Below are 16,371 nucleotides of genomic sequence, written 5' to 3'. Positions count from 1 at the left end.
CCTCTTTGTACCCGTACGACACGCCTGCGCATTGCGGTGCATATGCATGTGCAGCTTTGCCATTTTTTTAACCTGATCGATACTCTGCGAAGATCGGCAGCGAGCGAGACCCCCAATATACTGTATGTGAGAAACATAAAAGTTGAATGAACGGATTGGTCAAAAATTATGCACCATGCCCATACGCATTTCCATATGGGACAAAGATGGCATACTGTATACAGGAGGTCATTCCGAGCTGATCGTAGCTGTGCTAAATTTAGCACAGCTATGATCATCTTCCCTGACATGCGGGGGGACGCCCAGCACAGGGCTAGTCTGCCCCACAAGTTAGTGCCGCCCCCCCCCCCCCCCCCCCCCCCCCGCACAAATATAAAAGCATCGCACAGCGGCAATGCTTTTGTACTTGTGGAGTAACTCCCGACCAGCGCAGCTCCTGCGGCTGGCCGGGAGTTGTTCCTCGCTGCCGCTGGCCGCAGCGGCTGCGTGAGACGTCACGCAGCTGCCGCGCCCCGCCCCCCCCAACGCAGGCGTGGCCGGACCGCTCCCCCTAAACGGCTGGTTAACGCCGCCGTCCGGCCCCCTCCCGCCCAGTGACCGCCTCTGTCTCAGAGGTGATCGCTAGGCAACGACGACTGCCATGCAAACTGCAGCGAGCTATCGGGTCGGAATGACCCCCACTGTACTTTATAGTACAACATTTACAAAAGTAGCCATGTACTTACGCATTACACGCTAGGACAAGTAGGCACAATTGGAGAAAAATTAAGTGAGTTGTTTGACCACATCTTAGTACTTACCGGCTTCATACCTGATACATAATGCATAGAAAAAATATTTAATTTCCCTTTTTCATTACTTTTAGAAAATGGTTATAGATGTATCACCAGTAATTTTATATTTCATCTTTTTTTCTCTAGAAGTTCTGATCCAATTTCCTAAACCTGTTAATATGTTTAAAAAAAATACCTATAAATAAAAATAACTATAGTGTGTTCCTGTACTTCAGTGACTGAACAACACAGTTCAGAAATTGGTCACTGCATACTCTTATACATACTTGCCTACTCTCCCGGAATGGCCGGGAGACTCCCGAAAATCGGGTGACCCTCCCGGCCCCCCGGAAAAGCAGGCAGGTATCCCGATTTGAGGGGTCCCCCCTGCCCGTCCGCCCACTTTGTGTGTAAAGTGGGCGGTCCGGGCAGTCGATGACGCGATTCTTGCTGAATCGCGTCATCATCGCCACGCACCCATCAATGTAATGCCGGTGATCGCGGCATTACAGAGCGGGGGCGGGGCTTAAAGGAGGCATCACCGTAACCCCGCCCCTGTCCCACCCTTGCTCCGCCCCCATCCCACCTCCGGCCCACCCACTCCTTACGTCAGAGCGCTCCCCGGCCTGCCTGTTGAGCCGACCTGAGCAGCCAGAATGTCGGTAAGTATGCTCTTATATTTCTGTGAAAGTTCATGCCACATTCCCAGACACTGAGGAGGAGATGTATCAAACCGTGGAGAAAAATTAAGTCCAACCAATCAGCTGATAACTCTCATTTTTCAAATACAGCCTGTAAACTGACAGAAACCAATTGGCTGATATTTTTCAAAGTAGTATGGATGGAAAGAGAAATAACTCTTTAAGTGCGCAACAGTGGCTGCCATTGAACTGAGTGGCAAAAGATGAGGCGCTTCCCACACCCCGTGGCATGCTTGTGTTTAGAAATTCAGCACTGAGTCCAAATGGCGCCCATCTATTTTAACTCAGCTATACGTATTGGGCTTAGATGCAACAACAAATGGATATCATACGTCCCTGTGTTGGATGATGTCCACTGAGAGTGATCCACATCTAGATGTTAACTGTACATTCTCCTCTTAAATCCACTCTGATGGTTCTCTCAATGCATGTACGGAAAATACAAATGGAAAATATCTAGTGCAATACATTTATGAAAAAGACACGTAATACCCTGTGGTAGCACAGTTGAGCAACATCATGTAAAAAAGACATATGACATCCACATTAAAAGATTCACATAACAAAAGGTTCACATAAAAAAGGGGAAATGCGGAGAATCTTAGGATCCGTATTGTCATTTGAATTTAGTTAGCAGCACACATAGAACAGGTGTTGTCCCACAAATACCCGAAGGTTGTAATCACCAGCTCGCTTGAGAACTGGCAACGGACAGCTCTCAAACAGGTGATAATGAGGTGGTACGGCATGACCCCCGGAAAAGCGTCCTGCCTTGAAAAAGACCCTAACAAGGGTCGAAATGCGTTGGGTTTACACAGGAGGTCCGCACTCTGCTACCGAGGGTGAAGTACTGTTGTCGAACAGGAGGTCCAGAGCTCTTTTTCGGGAGGCCATCCCGTACAACCATTTGTTGTTGCTTCTAAGCCCAATACGTATAGCTGATTTACTATAGATGGGCGCCATTTGGACTCGGTGCCGAATTTCTAAACACATGATATTTTTCAAAACCCTACTGTACGGGGGTGAAACGCATCAGAGGATTTCTATATAGTGATTATATGCTTCATCTGGTATCGATACAGAGTGTACAGCTCAATAGTGTGCTGAACCTGTCACCATTCGTTTGGGAGAGGAGCAGCCGCAGTGGTGAGCTGAAGTGAAGTGCATCGGGTGTTCCCCCTCTATGATTCTGGGGGTAGTCAGGCTGAGCTGGAGATACTGTCCAAATTAGCTCTCCCTATTTGGAACTTTACAAATACTGGGGCAGATGTATTAACCTGGAGACGGCATAAGGAAGTAATAAACCAGTGATAAATGCACCAGCCAATCAGCTCCAATATGTATATTAACAATTAAGAGCTGATTGGCTGGTGCGTTTATCACCTTGCACTTATCACTGGTTTATCACTTCCTTATGCCTTCTACAGGTTAATATATCTGCCCCACTGATCGTGTGCGCTAGTTGCGTAGACACTTAATTACAGTCGGAGTTATGTGGTAATAGCACAACATTCTCCTCAATCTACTGTAGTTTCATGACTGAGCTTGCCTTACTAGTTATCCTGGGACTTGTGGTTCGATATTTGACACTTGTACATCTCAAATATTATATATTGTAGAGGATCAATGCAGGGACCGATGGTCACAATGGCCCTCATTCCGAGTTGTTCGCTCGCAAGGCGATTTTAGCAGAGTTGCTCACGCTAAGCCGCCGCCTACTGGGAGTGAATCTTAGCATCTTAAAATTGCGAACGAAGTAATCGCAATATTGCGATTACACACCTCGTAGCAGTTTCTGAGTAGCTTCAGACTTACTCGGCATCTGCGATCAGTTCAGTGCTTGTCGTTCCTGGTTTGACGTCACAAACACACCCAGCGTTCGCCCAGACACTCCCCCGTTTCTCCGGCCACTCCTGCGTTTTTTCCGGAAACGGTAGCGTTTTTTCCCACACGCCCATAAAACGGCCTGTTTCCGCCCAGTAACACCCATTTCCTGTCAATCACATTACGATCGCCAGAACGACGAAAAAGCCGTGAGTAAAATTACTAAGTGCTTAGCAAATTTACTTGGCGCAGTCGCAGTGCGGACATTGCGCATGCGCATTAAGCGGAAAATCGCTGCGATGCGAAGATTTTTTCCGAGCGAACAACTCGGAATGAGGGCCAATGTTGATCCGATATATTGTATTTATATGTATATAATGCTATTTAAAGGACTAGTGATCTTTTTGGTGTTGAATACATTTGTTTTTAATATATTTAATATATGAGCTATGTTATTAATATATGAGCTATGTTATTAAATAACTTTTATACAGTTATCATTTTTAGCATGTCTTGTAATAATTTCTTCCACCATACCAATGATCTAACATATATTATTAACCCTGTGTAAACCCTCTCCCCAGTCTAACCCTAACCTCAATGAGGGTTAGGGTTAAACTGGGGAGGGGCTTTAGGGAGGGTTAGACTTAGGCTGCTGGAAGGGGGGGTTAGGTTTAGGCACCATCGGGGAGGGTTAGGCTGCAGGGGGTGGTTAAGTCTAGGCTCCCCCAGGGAGGGTTAGGGTTAGACTGGAGAGGGAGTTTAGGCTGCAGGTGTCACAACTGAGGGCCTGAGCTGACGGGAGGCAGCCTCAGTTGTAGGAGCTGAGGTGTAATGGAACTTGGCAGGTTGTATCAGACCCCTAGACATATAGAAGAATTGCCCGAAGGCGTGACCACGACAACCAGGAATAAAAGTCAATGATGTTTATTTATGACAAACTCCATGCATCACAGTAGCAGTAAAGAAACATAAAAATCAGCAGAGAAATAATAATACAGTTCCTGGGTACTACAGGGTGGCAGGGGCCACAGAGCTCTGGTGGTATGAGACAGTTCTTATTATCTGCAAGTTGGAAAGTCCTTACCAGGCTCAACTGTAGTAATGCAGAAAGCCCAGGGTCGTACCAGCTGGTGTTCCAGGGAAAGCTGGACTGCTGAAGATAAAATGCTGCTGTGGGTACTGGTTAGAACCAGACAGGTGTTGGCACAGAGTGGATACTGGCTGGAACCAGTTAAATAATAAATGAGGCTTGAGAGCGATGCAATATGGATGAAATGTAGAATTTGAGAACGGAGAAATAATAATACCGGTGGAGAGAGGTAAACTGCAGAAAGGACACCGGCCCTTTAAGAGAAGCTGTACACTGCTGGAAGCTGGGCTGGAAGCAGGTGATTGTTGTAGCTGGAAACAGGTGAGTCCAGAATGGATCGGAGAGTCAGGCTACACCGCAGATGGAATGCTGGTGCGGGTCTCTATAGCAGAAGTCTGGAGACAGGAGCTGGAACCTGGAAGACAATCACAGGAGAGAGACAAACTGGAACTAGGTTTGACAACCAAAGCACTGACGCCTTCCTTGCTCAGGCACAACCTATTTATACCTGCAGCAAGGAAGGCATTGGCTAGGCAATTATGCAAATTAATAATACTGACAACGGATTGGTAGGAATGATCAGCTGACAGAATCCAAGATGGCTGCGCCCATGCAGACACTTGGAGGGAAGTTTGGATTGTAATCCATGTGGTCTGGAAAACAGTAATGGCGGCGCCGGCCACCGGAGACAGGAGACGCCAGGCTGACAGATGCACATCCGACCACGCGGACACAGCGGAGGCCGCGGCTGACGTAATCGCCACTCTGAATGCAGAAGCTCAGGGACGGCGGCGGAGGCCGCGGGAGACGCCATGCCAGATGTATAAGGCGTTACTGTGACTGCGTCCAGAGAGACAGGAGAGGATGCGGGAATGTGCACATCAGGATAACAGATGGGATCCGGTCCTGGAGCGCTGAGCCAGCCTTAGGAGGCATCTGATAGGTAAGAAATGGCGTCCAGATACCCGGATCGTGACAGCAGGAAGGGGGGGGTTAGATTTAGGCACCACCGGGGAGGGTTAGGTTTAGGCTGAGGGAGGAGGGTTAGGTTTAGGCTGCGGGAAGGGAGGGTAAGGGGGGCATTGGGGGAAGGTAAGTATACTTACCTTCCCCCTGTTGGGATTCGCCTCAACATCGGCATATCAGACCCAACCCTATGGTCGCACATGTGCACCAACACTGGAGGGAAGGAACACAACAGTGTACATTTTTTGCAGCTACTGGTAGCAGTGAAAGTGGTAGTTTTAGGATTCATGGAACAACTGCTTTTGTGAGCTGAAAGGGAGTTTAGAGGAAATCCCTGCGCTCTAAGAGCTGCTATAGTGGGTGTGAACCTGAGTATATCACCAATTATACTCCAAAGGTTATATGAAAAAGGAGGTTGTGGTACACACACTCAGTAGCGCTACATATACAGATGGAATTATAACAATAATAATAAATGATAAAAAAGAAAGTTCTTATATATATCCGGATAGTCTTCCCGACGTGTTTTCTACTGAAGCAAGGCTTCCCAGCCGTCTCCGTCAGTTTGGGTCATAGGAGGGAAAACACCAAGAAAAGAGAAAAGAGTGGTCTCAGTTCTATTTCTCATTTGTTTAATTATATCAATATCAATGGAAGAGTCTATAATCTTCCTCCTTATGGGTGGTGTTCAGCTCTTAAACGTCTTATGGGGTCACCCTTGTGGTAAACAGTCAACTGCGTGCTCACAATTCTCTTACATAAAGCCTCGGAGACAACACTTATAAAGGTTTCTTTTCCCGTCACTTTTTATCAATATCAGAGAAGGAGGGGATGCTCACGTGTATGCTTACATCAAGGAAAGTGTAAATAAACCCATCAAGGTATCTTTCATCGGGCCAGATTCCTTCCGATCTTTCCTCGTGGTTCCCGAAGTGTAGTCACAGGAAATGAAGCAGAAGGAAAGTGGTTACTAGAGAAAAGTTCTCAGAGTGGAATTCCACCTATACGGGACAACCCTAAGTTTATGGGATTGTGCAGCAAGGTAAGTTTAAAGGACCACCTGTTCCGTGACCCCAGAATATAGGAATTGCTCACATGTATGCTTACATATAAGCAGTTATGGAAGTACATATAAAGGTATCTTTATCCCTGGTATTCAAATCTCATGTTTTAAAACATCATAACGGGTAATACGAAATGCTCACTTGTTCGCTTACATCAATACGGGTGATTCAAAGCACATAATGGTTTCTTTTCCCAGAGTCAGCGAAATTCACCATATTGCCAGAAAAGTTAATATTATATAGGAGTCCTTGTGGTAAAAACAATTCCAGCAATTTATTCCAATAAAAAACAAATGTACAAAAAATGAAAAGACTTCTAGGTACGATACCAGATGGATTTACCAGCCGTGGGAGGGAATAATATACCCGGGTTCCTCACCACTGGATAGCAGGGTATCGGTCCCAAAAAGTCAATCCCTATGTCCTTTCAGCTCCTCCCACGGCTGGTAAATCCATCTGGTATCGTACCTAGAAGTCTTTTCATTTTTTGTACATTTGTTTTTTATTGGAATAAATTGCTGGAATTGTTTTTACCACAAGGACTCCTATATAATATTAACTTTTCTGGTAATATGGTGAATTTCGCTGACTCTGGGAAAAGAAACCATTATGTGCTTTGAATCACCCGTATTGATGTAAGCGAACAAGTGAGCATTCCGTATTACCCGTTATGATGTTTTAAAACATGAGATTTGAATACCAGGGATAAAGATACCTTTATATGTACTTCCATAACTGCTTATATGTAAGCATACATGTGAGCAATTCCTATATTCTGGGTTCACGGAACAGGTGGTCCTTTAAACTTACCTTGCTGCACAATCCCATAAACTTAGGGTTGTCCCGTATAGGTGGAATTCCACTCTGAGAACTTTTCTCTAGTAACCACTTTCCTTCTGCTTCATTTCCTGTGACTACACTTCGGGAACCACGAGGAAAGATCGGAAGGAATCTGGCCCGATGAAAGATACCTTGATGGGTTTATTTACACTTTCCTTGATGTAAGCATACACGTGAGCATCCCCTCCTTCTCTGATATTGATAAAAAGTGACGGGAAAAGAAACCTTTATAAGTGTTGTCTCCGAGGCTTTATGTAAGAGAATTGTGAGCACGCAGTTGACTGTTTACCACAAGGGTGACCCCATAAGACGTTTAAGAGCTGAACACCACCCATAAGGAGGAAGATTATAGACTCTTCCATTGATATTGATATAATTAAACAAATGAGAAATAGAACTGAGACCACTCTTTTCTCTTTTCTTGGTGTTTTCCCTCCTATGACCCAAACTGACGGAGACGGCTGGGAAGCCTTGCTTCAGTAGAAAACACGTCGGGAAGACTATCCGGATATATATAAGAACTTTCTTTTTTATCATTTATTATTATTGTTATAATTCCATCTGTATATGTAGCGCTACTGAGTGCTTTTGTGAGCTGTCCCAGCACTGCAACAATGATGAATTGATCTAGTAGATTTAAGTCTTCTGATGCAAACCGCAGCATATTAGATCCTTTACTTGCACTGGTCCACCATGTTTATTGTCACATCCATATACCTTCCAGTAGCAGTTGAAAATAAATTTCTAAGTGAACCTGACACTCTAATAAAAAGCAGACACAACTAAAGTAACACATGTTGACCACACAACAGTTCCCCTCACTGTCATGATCAACTGAGAAGCATTTTAAGAGAAAAAGATGTAAAAGTTTAATTGAATGAACATAGGGGTCCCAATGGGGAAGTAAAGTTAACTTCATATTGATTTCATGGGTACATTTCCAAAGACTGTGAATTAGTTGTGCGCAAGGGGGGTATAATACTTTTTTAATAGAATCAGCAATGTATGATATAAAAACAATTATTTTTTTAAATCCTCCTTTAGCTTATGATATCATGACTACAGAATTATAGGAAAAAAATAAATCAAATATGTTTCTTTAATATTATCCTTTAATCACTTTCACATGTATTATTATGGATAGAAGTCTCTGATACTGAGAAATCGGTGATTACATTTTTAAGGGGTCTATTTATGAAGCAGTGAAATGAGTGGAGAAGTGAGCCAGTGGAGAAGTGGCCCATGGTAACCAATCAGCTGCTCTGTACAATTGTATAGTATGCAAATTATAAATGTTACTTCAATGCTGATTGGTTGCCATGGGCAACTTCTCCACAGGCTCACTTCTCCACTCTTTTCACTGCTTCATGAATAGACCCCTTAAGAGCTTCTAGAGTTAATGCTAAGGGCAGTAAATACAGAAACATCATTAACTACAAATAAGATTCGTTCTTCACTAAACAGCTCTCTAAATGCTGAAAAATGTTTTCTACAATGTGTGACTGCAGATTGAAGGCTGTCTGGTAATGTATGCCTCTCATTTCCATTATCTGCCCTCTCTTTCAGCTCGCCCAGATCTTACCGACCGAGGAGAACTTCCTGTTATTCTTTAGACAGCAGCTGAAGTCAAGCGAGGAGTTTATGCAGGTACAGTATCTCAGAGCTATTTCTTTGCAAGGAAAATACAGGTTTGCAAAAACTAATTCCACATATTCATCATGTAAATCAGAAACAAAACAAAACAAAAAATAATCTGTGTACATTAAAGACACTTTATTCTGTAGCCAGGAAATGTCATGGAGATAACCACACCAGACAAATGGGTCATATTTATCAAGCTGGTCTGATGAGTAGCACCTTTCTGGGAAACAGCAGGGACGTGCAGTCAGGGGAGGCAGTGCCTCCCCTGTGATTAATTATTAAAATAATACAAAGAAGATACTTATGACACAGAGGGGTCGATTCAATTCACCGACAGTTGAATTGCGCCGGGAATTAGCTGCCGGCGCTATTCAATACAGCAACAAGTGACCCTCAGTTGTCGGGAATTCTTCTCTTACCCCCGGGGGATGAGAGAAGAAATCCGACAAAAGTGCTGCCGTGCGCCCAGCGCGAGGCTGATTCTGTCGGGAATCAGCCTCGCGGCGGGGAGTTAAGTTGGAGAATGCCTGTTCTCCCGACAATTCAACCTGTTAAGTCCAGGGGGAACGTGCCTTCGCCGACTTAACTTGAGCTGAATTGAATAGCGTCGGGAGCTAACTCCCGGTGCTATTCAACAGTCGGTGAATTGAATCGACCCCATATTCTGTGTTATAAGGATCTTCTTTATTTTATTCTAATAATTTTAACTACTAAAATCAATTTGGGAGGCACTGATAGCAGTGCCTCCCGTAGACAATGGGAAAGGGACAGAGCGCGGGGCGGGGCCCAAGCACTGGGCTTTAAAAGCCCATATAAAAAAAGCTTGAAGGCGGCACTTAAACAAGTGCCTCACTGACAGGAATACCACCCCCATGTCAGCGAGGCAGCTGTGATTGGACAGCAGATCCAGTGCTGGATCCGCTGTCCAGTCACCCCTTTATGCGGCGCGGTGGGCGGAAGTGACGGCAGGTCCCTGCGGTGGAGCCGTCACGGGCACCCGCCTACAGCAGCGGAGGAGCGGTGACCCTGAAGACTGGAGCGGTGGGAAACGGCGGAGGCCAGCACTCTTCCCTCTCCCCCCAGCCAGCAGCAGCGCCTACACTCACTGTCTGGACACACAGGAGAGGGGGAGGGGGGGGGGGGGAGGACGGATGTGCGATGAATCTCGGTCAGTGACGTGCAGTGAGGTCATAGACTGGGTATTGCACTGATATATATATATATATATATATATATATCAGTCTCCATCAGTGCCTCCCCAGTCTATGACCTCATCGCACGTCACTGGGAAACAGTCATTTTCCACAATTATAAAAAGACATAATACGATGTTTCAGTTTGCTTTGCTTTCCCAATGAAAATGAAGAAAGGTGTAAAACAAGGCCATCTATTTAGCAGAAGTGTATTCTACAGTTTGATAAATAGGACTAATAGTCAAAGTCAATTTTTTTTTATTGTAAAAACATCAGAAACTCTATGATTCACTATGGCCCAGGTTTATCAAGCCTTGGAGAGTGATAAATTCCACGGTGATAAAGTACCAGCCAATCAGCTCCTAACTGTCATTTTGCAAACAGCCTGTAACATGGCAGTTAGGAGGTGATTGGTTGGTACCTTATCACCATGCAATTTATCACTCTCCAAGGCTTGATAAATCTGGGCATAGCTTGATAAATATGCCACTAGAAATGTGTCTTCATATGCTATGGCTCTAGGTGTGCCAAATAGCCCCTCTCTGTGCACAAGGTTCCGTGCGACGTGACTGAAACAAGCATCTTTTACCACTTAATATGTGCATCTTATTTGCATAATTAAAACAGAATCAGAAATAAGCGACACCACTACATGGTTAGTGTACACTGATCACTGTGGCTTGCGGCACTGCTACATATGTCTGAGACAGGGGGGCAGATGTAGTACTAAGCCTTGTAGAGTGATAAAGTGGAGAGAGATAAAGTACCAGCCAGTCAGCTTCTGTCAATTTTTAAACTCAGCCTGTAACATGACATGAGCTGATTGGCTGATACTTTATCTTTCTCCACTTTATCACTCTACAAGGCGTAGTAGATCTCCCCCTGCGTGTCAATCGGTGAAAAAAAGGCTCTGATACCAGCGCCCACTTTTTCTCACCCAAGTTCCGTTGCTCTTCATCACCAACATTTTACGTGTGTTAACCAATTCCCGTGCAAGTAAAGTCGCAGCCCAGCATCTTTAGTACACTGTCAGCGACTTTTCGCTGTGTCTGTTATGCGACTACTGCTGGGCATACACTATACAATTATCTGCAAGGTAATCTGCCAGATCTGGCTGGTTGGAATGAAAACCTGGTAATGGATGAGAGCAAATGACAATTGACCATTTGCTCCCAAACACTGGAAAATGGACAAAACCTGTCATCCATACAAATTGGTCAAATCTGTGATTTACCAATTTGCATGAACACGTTGCGCGATTGACAGTGGCGGGCGTTCATGGGCGGTTACGTGATGTTGGGGGGGCAGGCTGGGACCATTTTGGGGGTGGCTGCAAGACATCACGCAGCCACTCCGAAAAAAAAGATGGCCACTGGCCACTGACCGACAGGCTGCACTGCCACGGGTCACCCTTAGATCCGATACCTCTGCAATCTAATTGCGGACACATCGGAGGGCGGCCTTACAGATGCTGGGCTCCCTTGCCCTGTGCTGGGCGCGCCCCAGCATGTGCGGAGATGAACACAGATCTGGTGTGTATGCAGCCATCTGCGTTCAGCTCTGAATAACCCCCTTGGTAGGCTACAGGTGTCACAAGGTTTTCAATGGGAAGTTGTTGTTTTGTCAACACTTACAAATAGTAGCACTATGAAGTGGGAAGGAATGAAAGGGCTTTATGTTAATTTTCCATGTTTCCTGTTTATGCTTTGTATTCTCTGATTGGTGAATGGTGCATGTATGCTGTATTAGGGATTAGCCAATGGCTAAACACAAACATTTGTTTTAATCCTGTACTATCAAATGCATATTATTGGGAATAGCAGGAACCTCAATTTTTGAAACAGTTTGGGTAAAAATGTCCATGTAGGATAACAAAACCAACATAAATGTAGCTCAGCTCAATATGGCACATTTATATCATTTCGTTGGTGTCATATTTTGAACATTATTTTCTGACATTGCTTTGCAGCTTAACCAAACTTTGAAGGGTGTTGCTAATTTCACTATTTTCAAAAATTGTATGTCATACCGGGCTGTTTTTGGAGTACTAATCAATGTTGACTGCTAGTTTTTTTATAGAGATGTGCGGGTTCAGATTTACTCGGTTCTTTTTGCCAAACAAGCGCAAGTTCAGATTTATCTGGATTTATCTTATTGGCTATCCAAAACACAGATCTGAGTAAATCTGAACCTGCACATCTTTAGGTTTTTTTTTTTTACTGTTTGTTTCTATAAGGTTTTGGAAGGTTATAATGTTTGGCTTTAAATTATTAAAGTTGCTTACCACATTAAGGTGTCTCCTTGTAGCAGGACCCTAAATGTATGTTGAAATGTTGATCATCTGCCCCATCACTCAACTCACTTTCACCTTGAAGGCTATACAATAAGGTCATTGGCCACTGTGCATGAGATTCTTTCTGAGCCTTCTCTAACATAACCACTCTCCATGTGACCAAACCAGGAACCAGTCATTCGTTTCAGGTTCTCACATGGGCAGTGGCTGCTGCAGGTATACAATTATTTGCTATCTACTCAAGCGACCAACCGCAATAGACATTGATGTTTCAATATAAGCTACTATTTCAGACACAACATCCAGATCCACAATAGTCTCCTCTCTGTGGTGCTTATTCTTTTTACAGCATAAAAGTCATAGGATCGTTTTCACATGACCTGTTATTACCTCTTCCAGACATGGCGGCGGTATGACACTGATCACAGCGGCTATATAGAAAATGAAGAGCTTAAGGTACAGTAAATATATAGATACTATATCAAGCCTGCGAGTCACAATTAAAGTCAGTTAGATGACATATTAATTTTCAATTGATTCCAATGCAAGAATTATATACGTCCATGTATCCATGTAAAGTGGGCTTACCACTGGTGTAACATTATCAGGTTCCACTTCTCACAGGAATACATGTGGATAGAAATGCAAGTAGTATGTATGCTGGGGACATATTTATTAGGTACTGTCACATGATAGCACTGATAATGCTACTGAAGACTACAGCTTGAATTAGGCACATGAGGCATTTAGCTACTGTAGGTTCCTATAATGAGGGCTGAAACTAGGACCCAGGACAAGGCAGTAATTCCCCACCACCACCACCAGTGTCTCTACAGCAGACTGTCCCCCCCCCCCTTCCCGCAGCAGCCTGCTGTGTCTCTGCAGTAGCAGCCTGTGTTTGTGTCACCCCTCCCCCCACCACCACTTACCTGGATCTTCTCCTTGCTCCTTCCTAATGCAGTGGTGGCAGCAGACTCCTCAGTGTGCGTAAGGTCATGACATCACACGTGCAGCACAGATAGAAAAAGAACTGAATGTTGCCAGGTGATCCTGGACTTCTGCTGATTAGTCACTGGCCTACCCTCTGGAGTCTACCCCACCACGGCATGCTTCTGACTCATCACAGGTTTCCTGCTTTTTGATCTCCAACAGTCTTGGCGTCTCCTCAAATCCCCCTCCCCACCCCAGTTGCAGCTGTGCTGTAACACAGGAAAGGTTCGACCACAATGGGACAGCCCACTGCATCACTAGTCTGTCCGTATGTAAAGCTTCTAATCACACTTACAACCCATTTTCAGATTGACACAACCATCCTTACATACATCCTGTAGTTTCGCATTGTGTACGGGTTACTGGCATCCGGGATCCCAGTGGTCAGCATACAGATGCTGGGATCCCAGCCATCAGAATGCCAGCAGGGGAGCAAGCGCGCTCGGTGATTTGCTGCGCTCGCCACAGGTTCTCTTTCCACTCTATGGGTGTCGTGGACACCCACGAGTGGGAATAGCCCTGGGCCTATACAAATATTTAAGTGAAGCAATTGGGTGCAACTGTTGTGACTAATTATATTAATCTGGATAAAGAGTGTTTATCAGTAAATTATAAATTGAGCTGCTCCCAGCGAATAATCTGTGGCTATTCAAGAGACAATAAATAATTTAAATGTGAAGAGAACGCTATTAAATCATAAGCATATAATTTTAACACTAATAAAAATTAGTAACACAATTGATTTGTAGACACATTAAATAAATATATTCATAAAAGTCCCGTGTATATTCACTGGTGTAGGACCCACCACAGTAATGGAATGTATTAGTCCACAATTGATTATAAGGATGTGTAAATATCCATATAGGAAGGAGCTGGAGCTGTTGTGCTTATGTTACCACCTCAAACTCACCGCTCAGAGACCCATATATAAGTTGGCATAACTTGGGGCGAACTTGCTGCCCATGACCATACCGTGAATCTGTAAAAAATACTCTGTGTTAAAGGTGAAATAGTTGTGTGAAAGTATGAATTGGACTGCATCCAACAGAAACCTTTGATGGCATCACACAGGTCTATATCAGGTTGCAAATAAGTATGTAGTGTTTCTATACCTAGTAGTGAGGGACCCAATAGGGTGCCCAGGGGGTGACTGAAGTGTTTTGTGTATTTTTGAGAGGTGATAATAAGTGGAAGTGATGGGATAGGGACAATTTAGAAACTGATATTCATTAGGAGCCACATTACGGAGATTGTCAAGGCAACCGCTGCACAGAGCCGTCATCTGCTGAGCCCTCCCTCTCCTCCCGCTGGTGGTTATCAACTTATTTTTTAATCACCAACTTCATTAGTGCTGCAGATGCAGTTCAAGCACACAAGCAACTCTGAGCACTGGCGTATGTATAATGGGTGCAGTGTGCGGTGCACACGGGCCCCTGGGTCCAGAGGGGGCCAACACCGCACACACTGCACGCATTTCTTCTATACTTACCTTTCTGGCATCCATCGGCAACTGTGTGTGGGCCCCCTCATCTCCCATAGCCGTCACCGCCGCTGCTAGCGCACTGAACGCTAGAGACTCTGGCACAGTGCCAGAGTTAACAGCGCATGCGCAGGACTCCGGAAAAATGGCGCGGAGGCCATTTTTCAGAGTCCTGCGCATGCGCTGTAGACTTTGGCACTGTGCCAGAGTCTCAGCGCTGAGGGCGCTAGCAGCAGCGGTGACGGCTACAGGGAGGAGGGGGCCCACACACGGAGTCTGCACACGGGTCCCCTCCTCTCTAGAAATGCAGCTGACTCTGAGTGGTGAGTTTGAGGTGGTAACATAAGCGCAACAGCTCCAGCTCCTTCCTATATCAGCCTTATAATCGAATGTGGACTAATACATTCCATTACTGTGGTGGGTCCTGCACCAGTGACTATACACGGGACTTTTATGAATATATATATATTTATTTAACGTGTCTACAAATCAATTGTGTTACTTATTTTTATTAATATTAAAATTATATGCTTATGATTTAATAGCGCTCTCTTCACATTTAAATTATTTATAGCCCTGGGCCCCCTGGTGGCATTGTGGCAGTCAGGATCCCGACGTTGGTATACTGACCGCTGGGATCCCGACTGCTGGGATAGTAACCACATCGCGTAGATTCAGCTGGTTTCTAAGCTGCTATTTTTCTCATAGAGAGCTCAGTCAGTAACCAAAATCTTTTCAATTACCAAGAGCACATTTTAAAAAATGACACTTAGATATGGGTGAGTTGGATGGTGGTCATTAGGTCGACATGAGTTAGGTCGACATACATTGGGTCGACCACGTTTGATCGACATGCATTAGGTCGACATGATCACTAGGTTAACATGGTCATTAGGTCGACATGTACTAGGTCAACATGGAAAACGGTTTTCACAATTTTTTCATTTTTTTACCTTTTTCATACTTAACGATCCACGTGGACTACAGTTTCGAAGAAAACGACAACAAAAAAAGTAAAAAAAACTCATGTCAATCTTTTCCCATGTCGACCTAGTACATGTCGACCTAATGACCATGTCGACCTAGTGATCATGTCGACCTAACGCATGTCGACCAAACGTGGCCGATCTAACTCAGGTCGACCTAATGAACCACACCCGTTTGAGTTAGTTGTTGCCTTTTCAGCTATTCTCATTTGTCTTGTGCTAAGTTTGTCGGGCTGGTTTATCATGTTTAATATAATTGGTCTAACTTATTGGGTATGTCCCGAAGCCACTTGACCAGCCAAGTCTTTGCATAGATATATTGTAATATGTCTTCTGTTCCCTGGATGTTTTCCAGTGCAAAATGTGGGGTGTACTATGGTATGCCTGCGCTCGGGATCCCGACCATTGGTATACCGGCAGCGGGGCGAGCGCAAAAGAGCCCCTTGCGGGCTCGCTGTGTTCGCCATGCTGCAGGCAATGTGGCGCGCTACGCTATTTGTTCTCCCTCCGGGGGTGTCGTGGAC

General features: G+C 44.7%; 1 protein-coding gene across 1 annotated transcript in view; it reads left to right on the top strand.

Moving 5' to 3' along the window:
- CALB1 (calbindin 1) overlaps positions 1-16,371 on the top strand; it is a 99,053-nt gene that overhangs the window by 59,451 nt on the left and 23,231 nt on the right. The window contains exons 4-5 of the mRNA XM_063924077.1: positions 8,828-8,908; positions 12,788-12,844. Coding sequence (XP_063780147.1) covers positions 8,828-8,908; positions 12,788-12,844 — 138 coding nt within the window. The remainder of the gene's footprint in view (positions 1-8,827; positions 8,909-12,787; positions 12,845-16,371) is intronic.

The sequence above is a fragment of the Pseudophryne corroboree genome, chromosome 5, assembly GCF_028390025.1.
Source record: "Pseudophryne corroboree isolate aPseCor3 chromosome 5, aPseCor3.hap2, whole genome shotgun sequence".
NCBI classification, from domain to species: Eukaryota; Metazoa; Chordata; class Amphibia; order Anura; family Myobatrachidae; genus Pseudophryne; species Pseudophryne corroboree.
The sequence above is the reverse complement of the archived record's forward strand: the minus strand, read 5'-3'. Positions and strand labels throughout refer to the sequence as shown.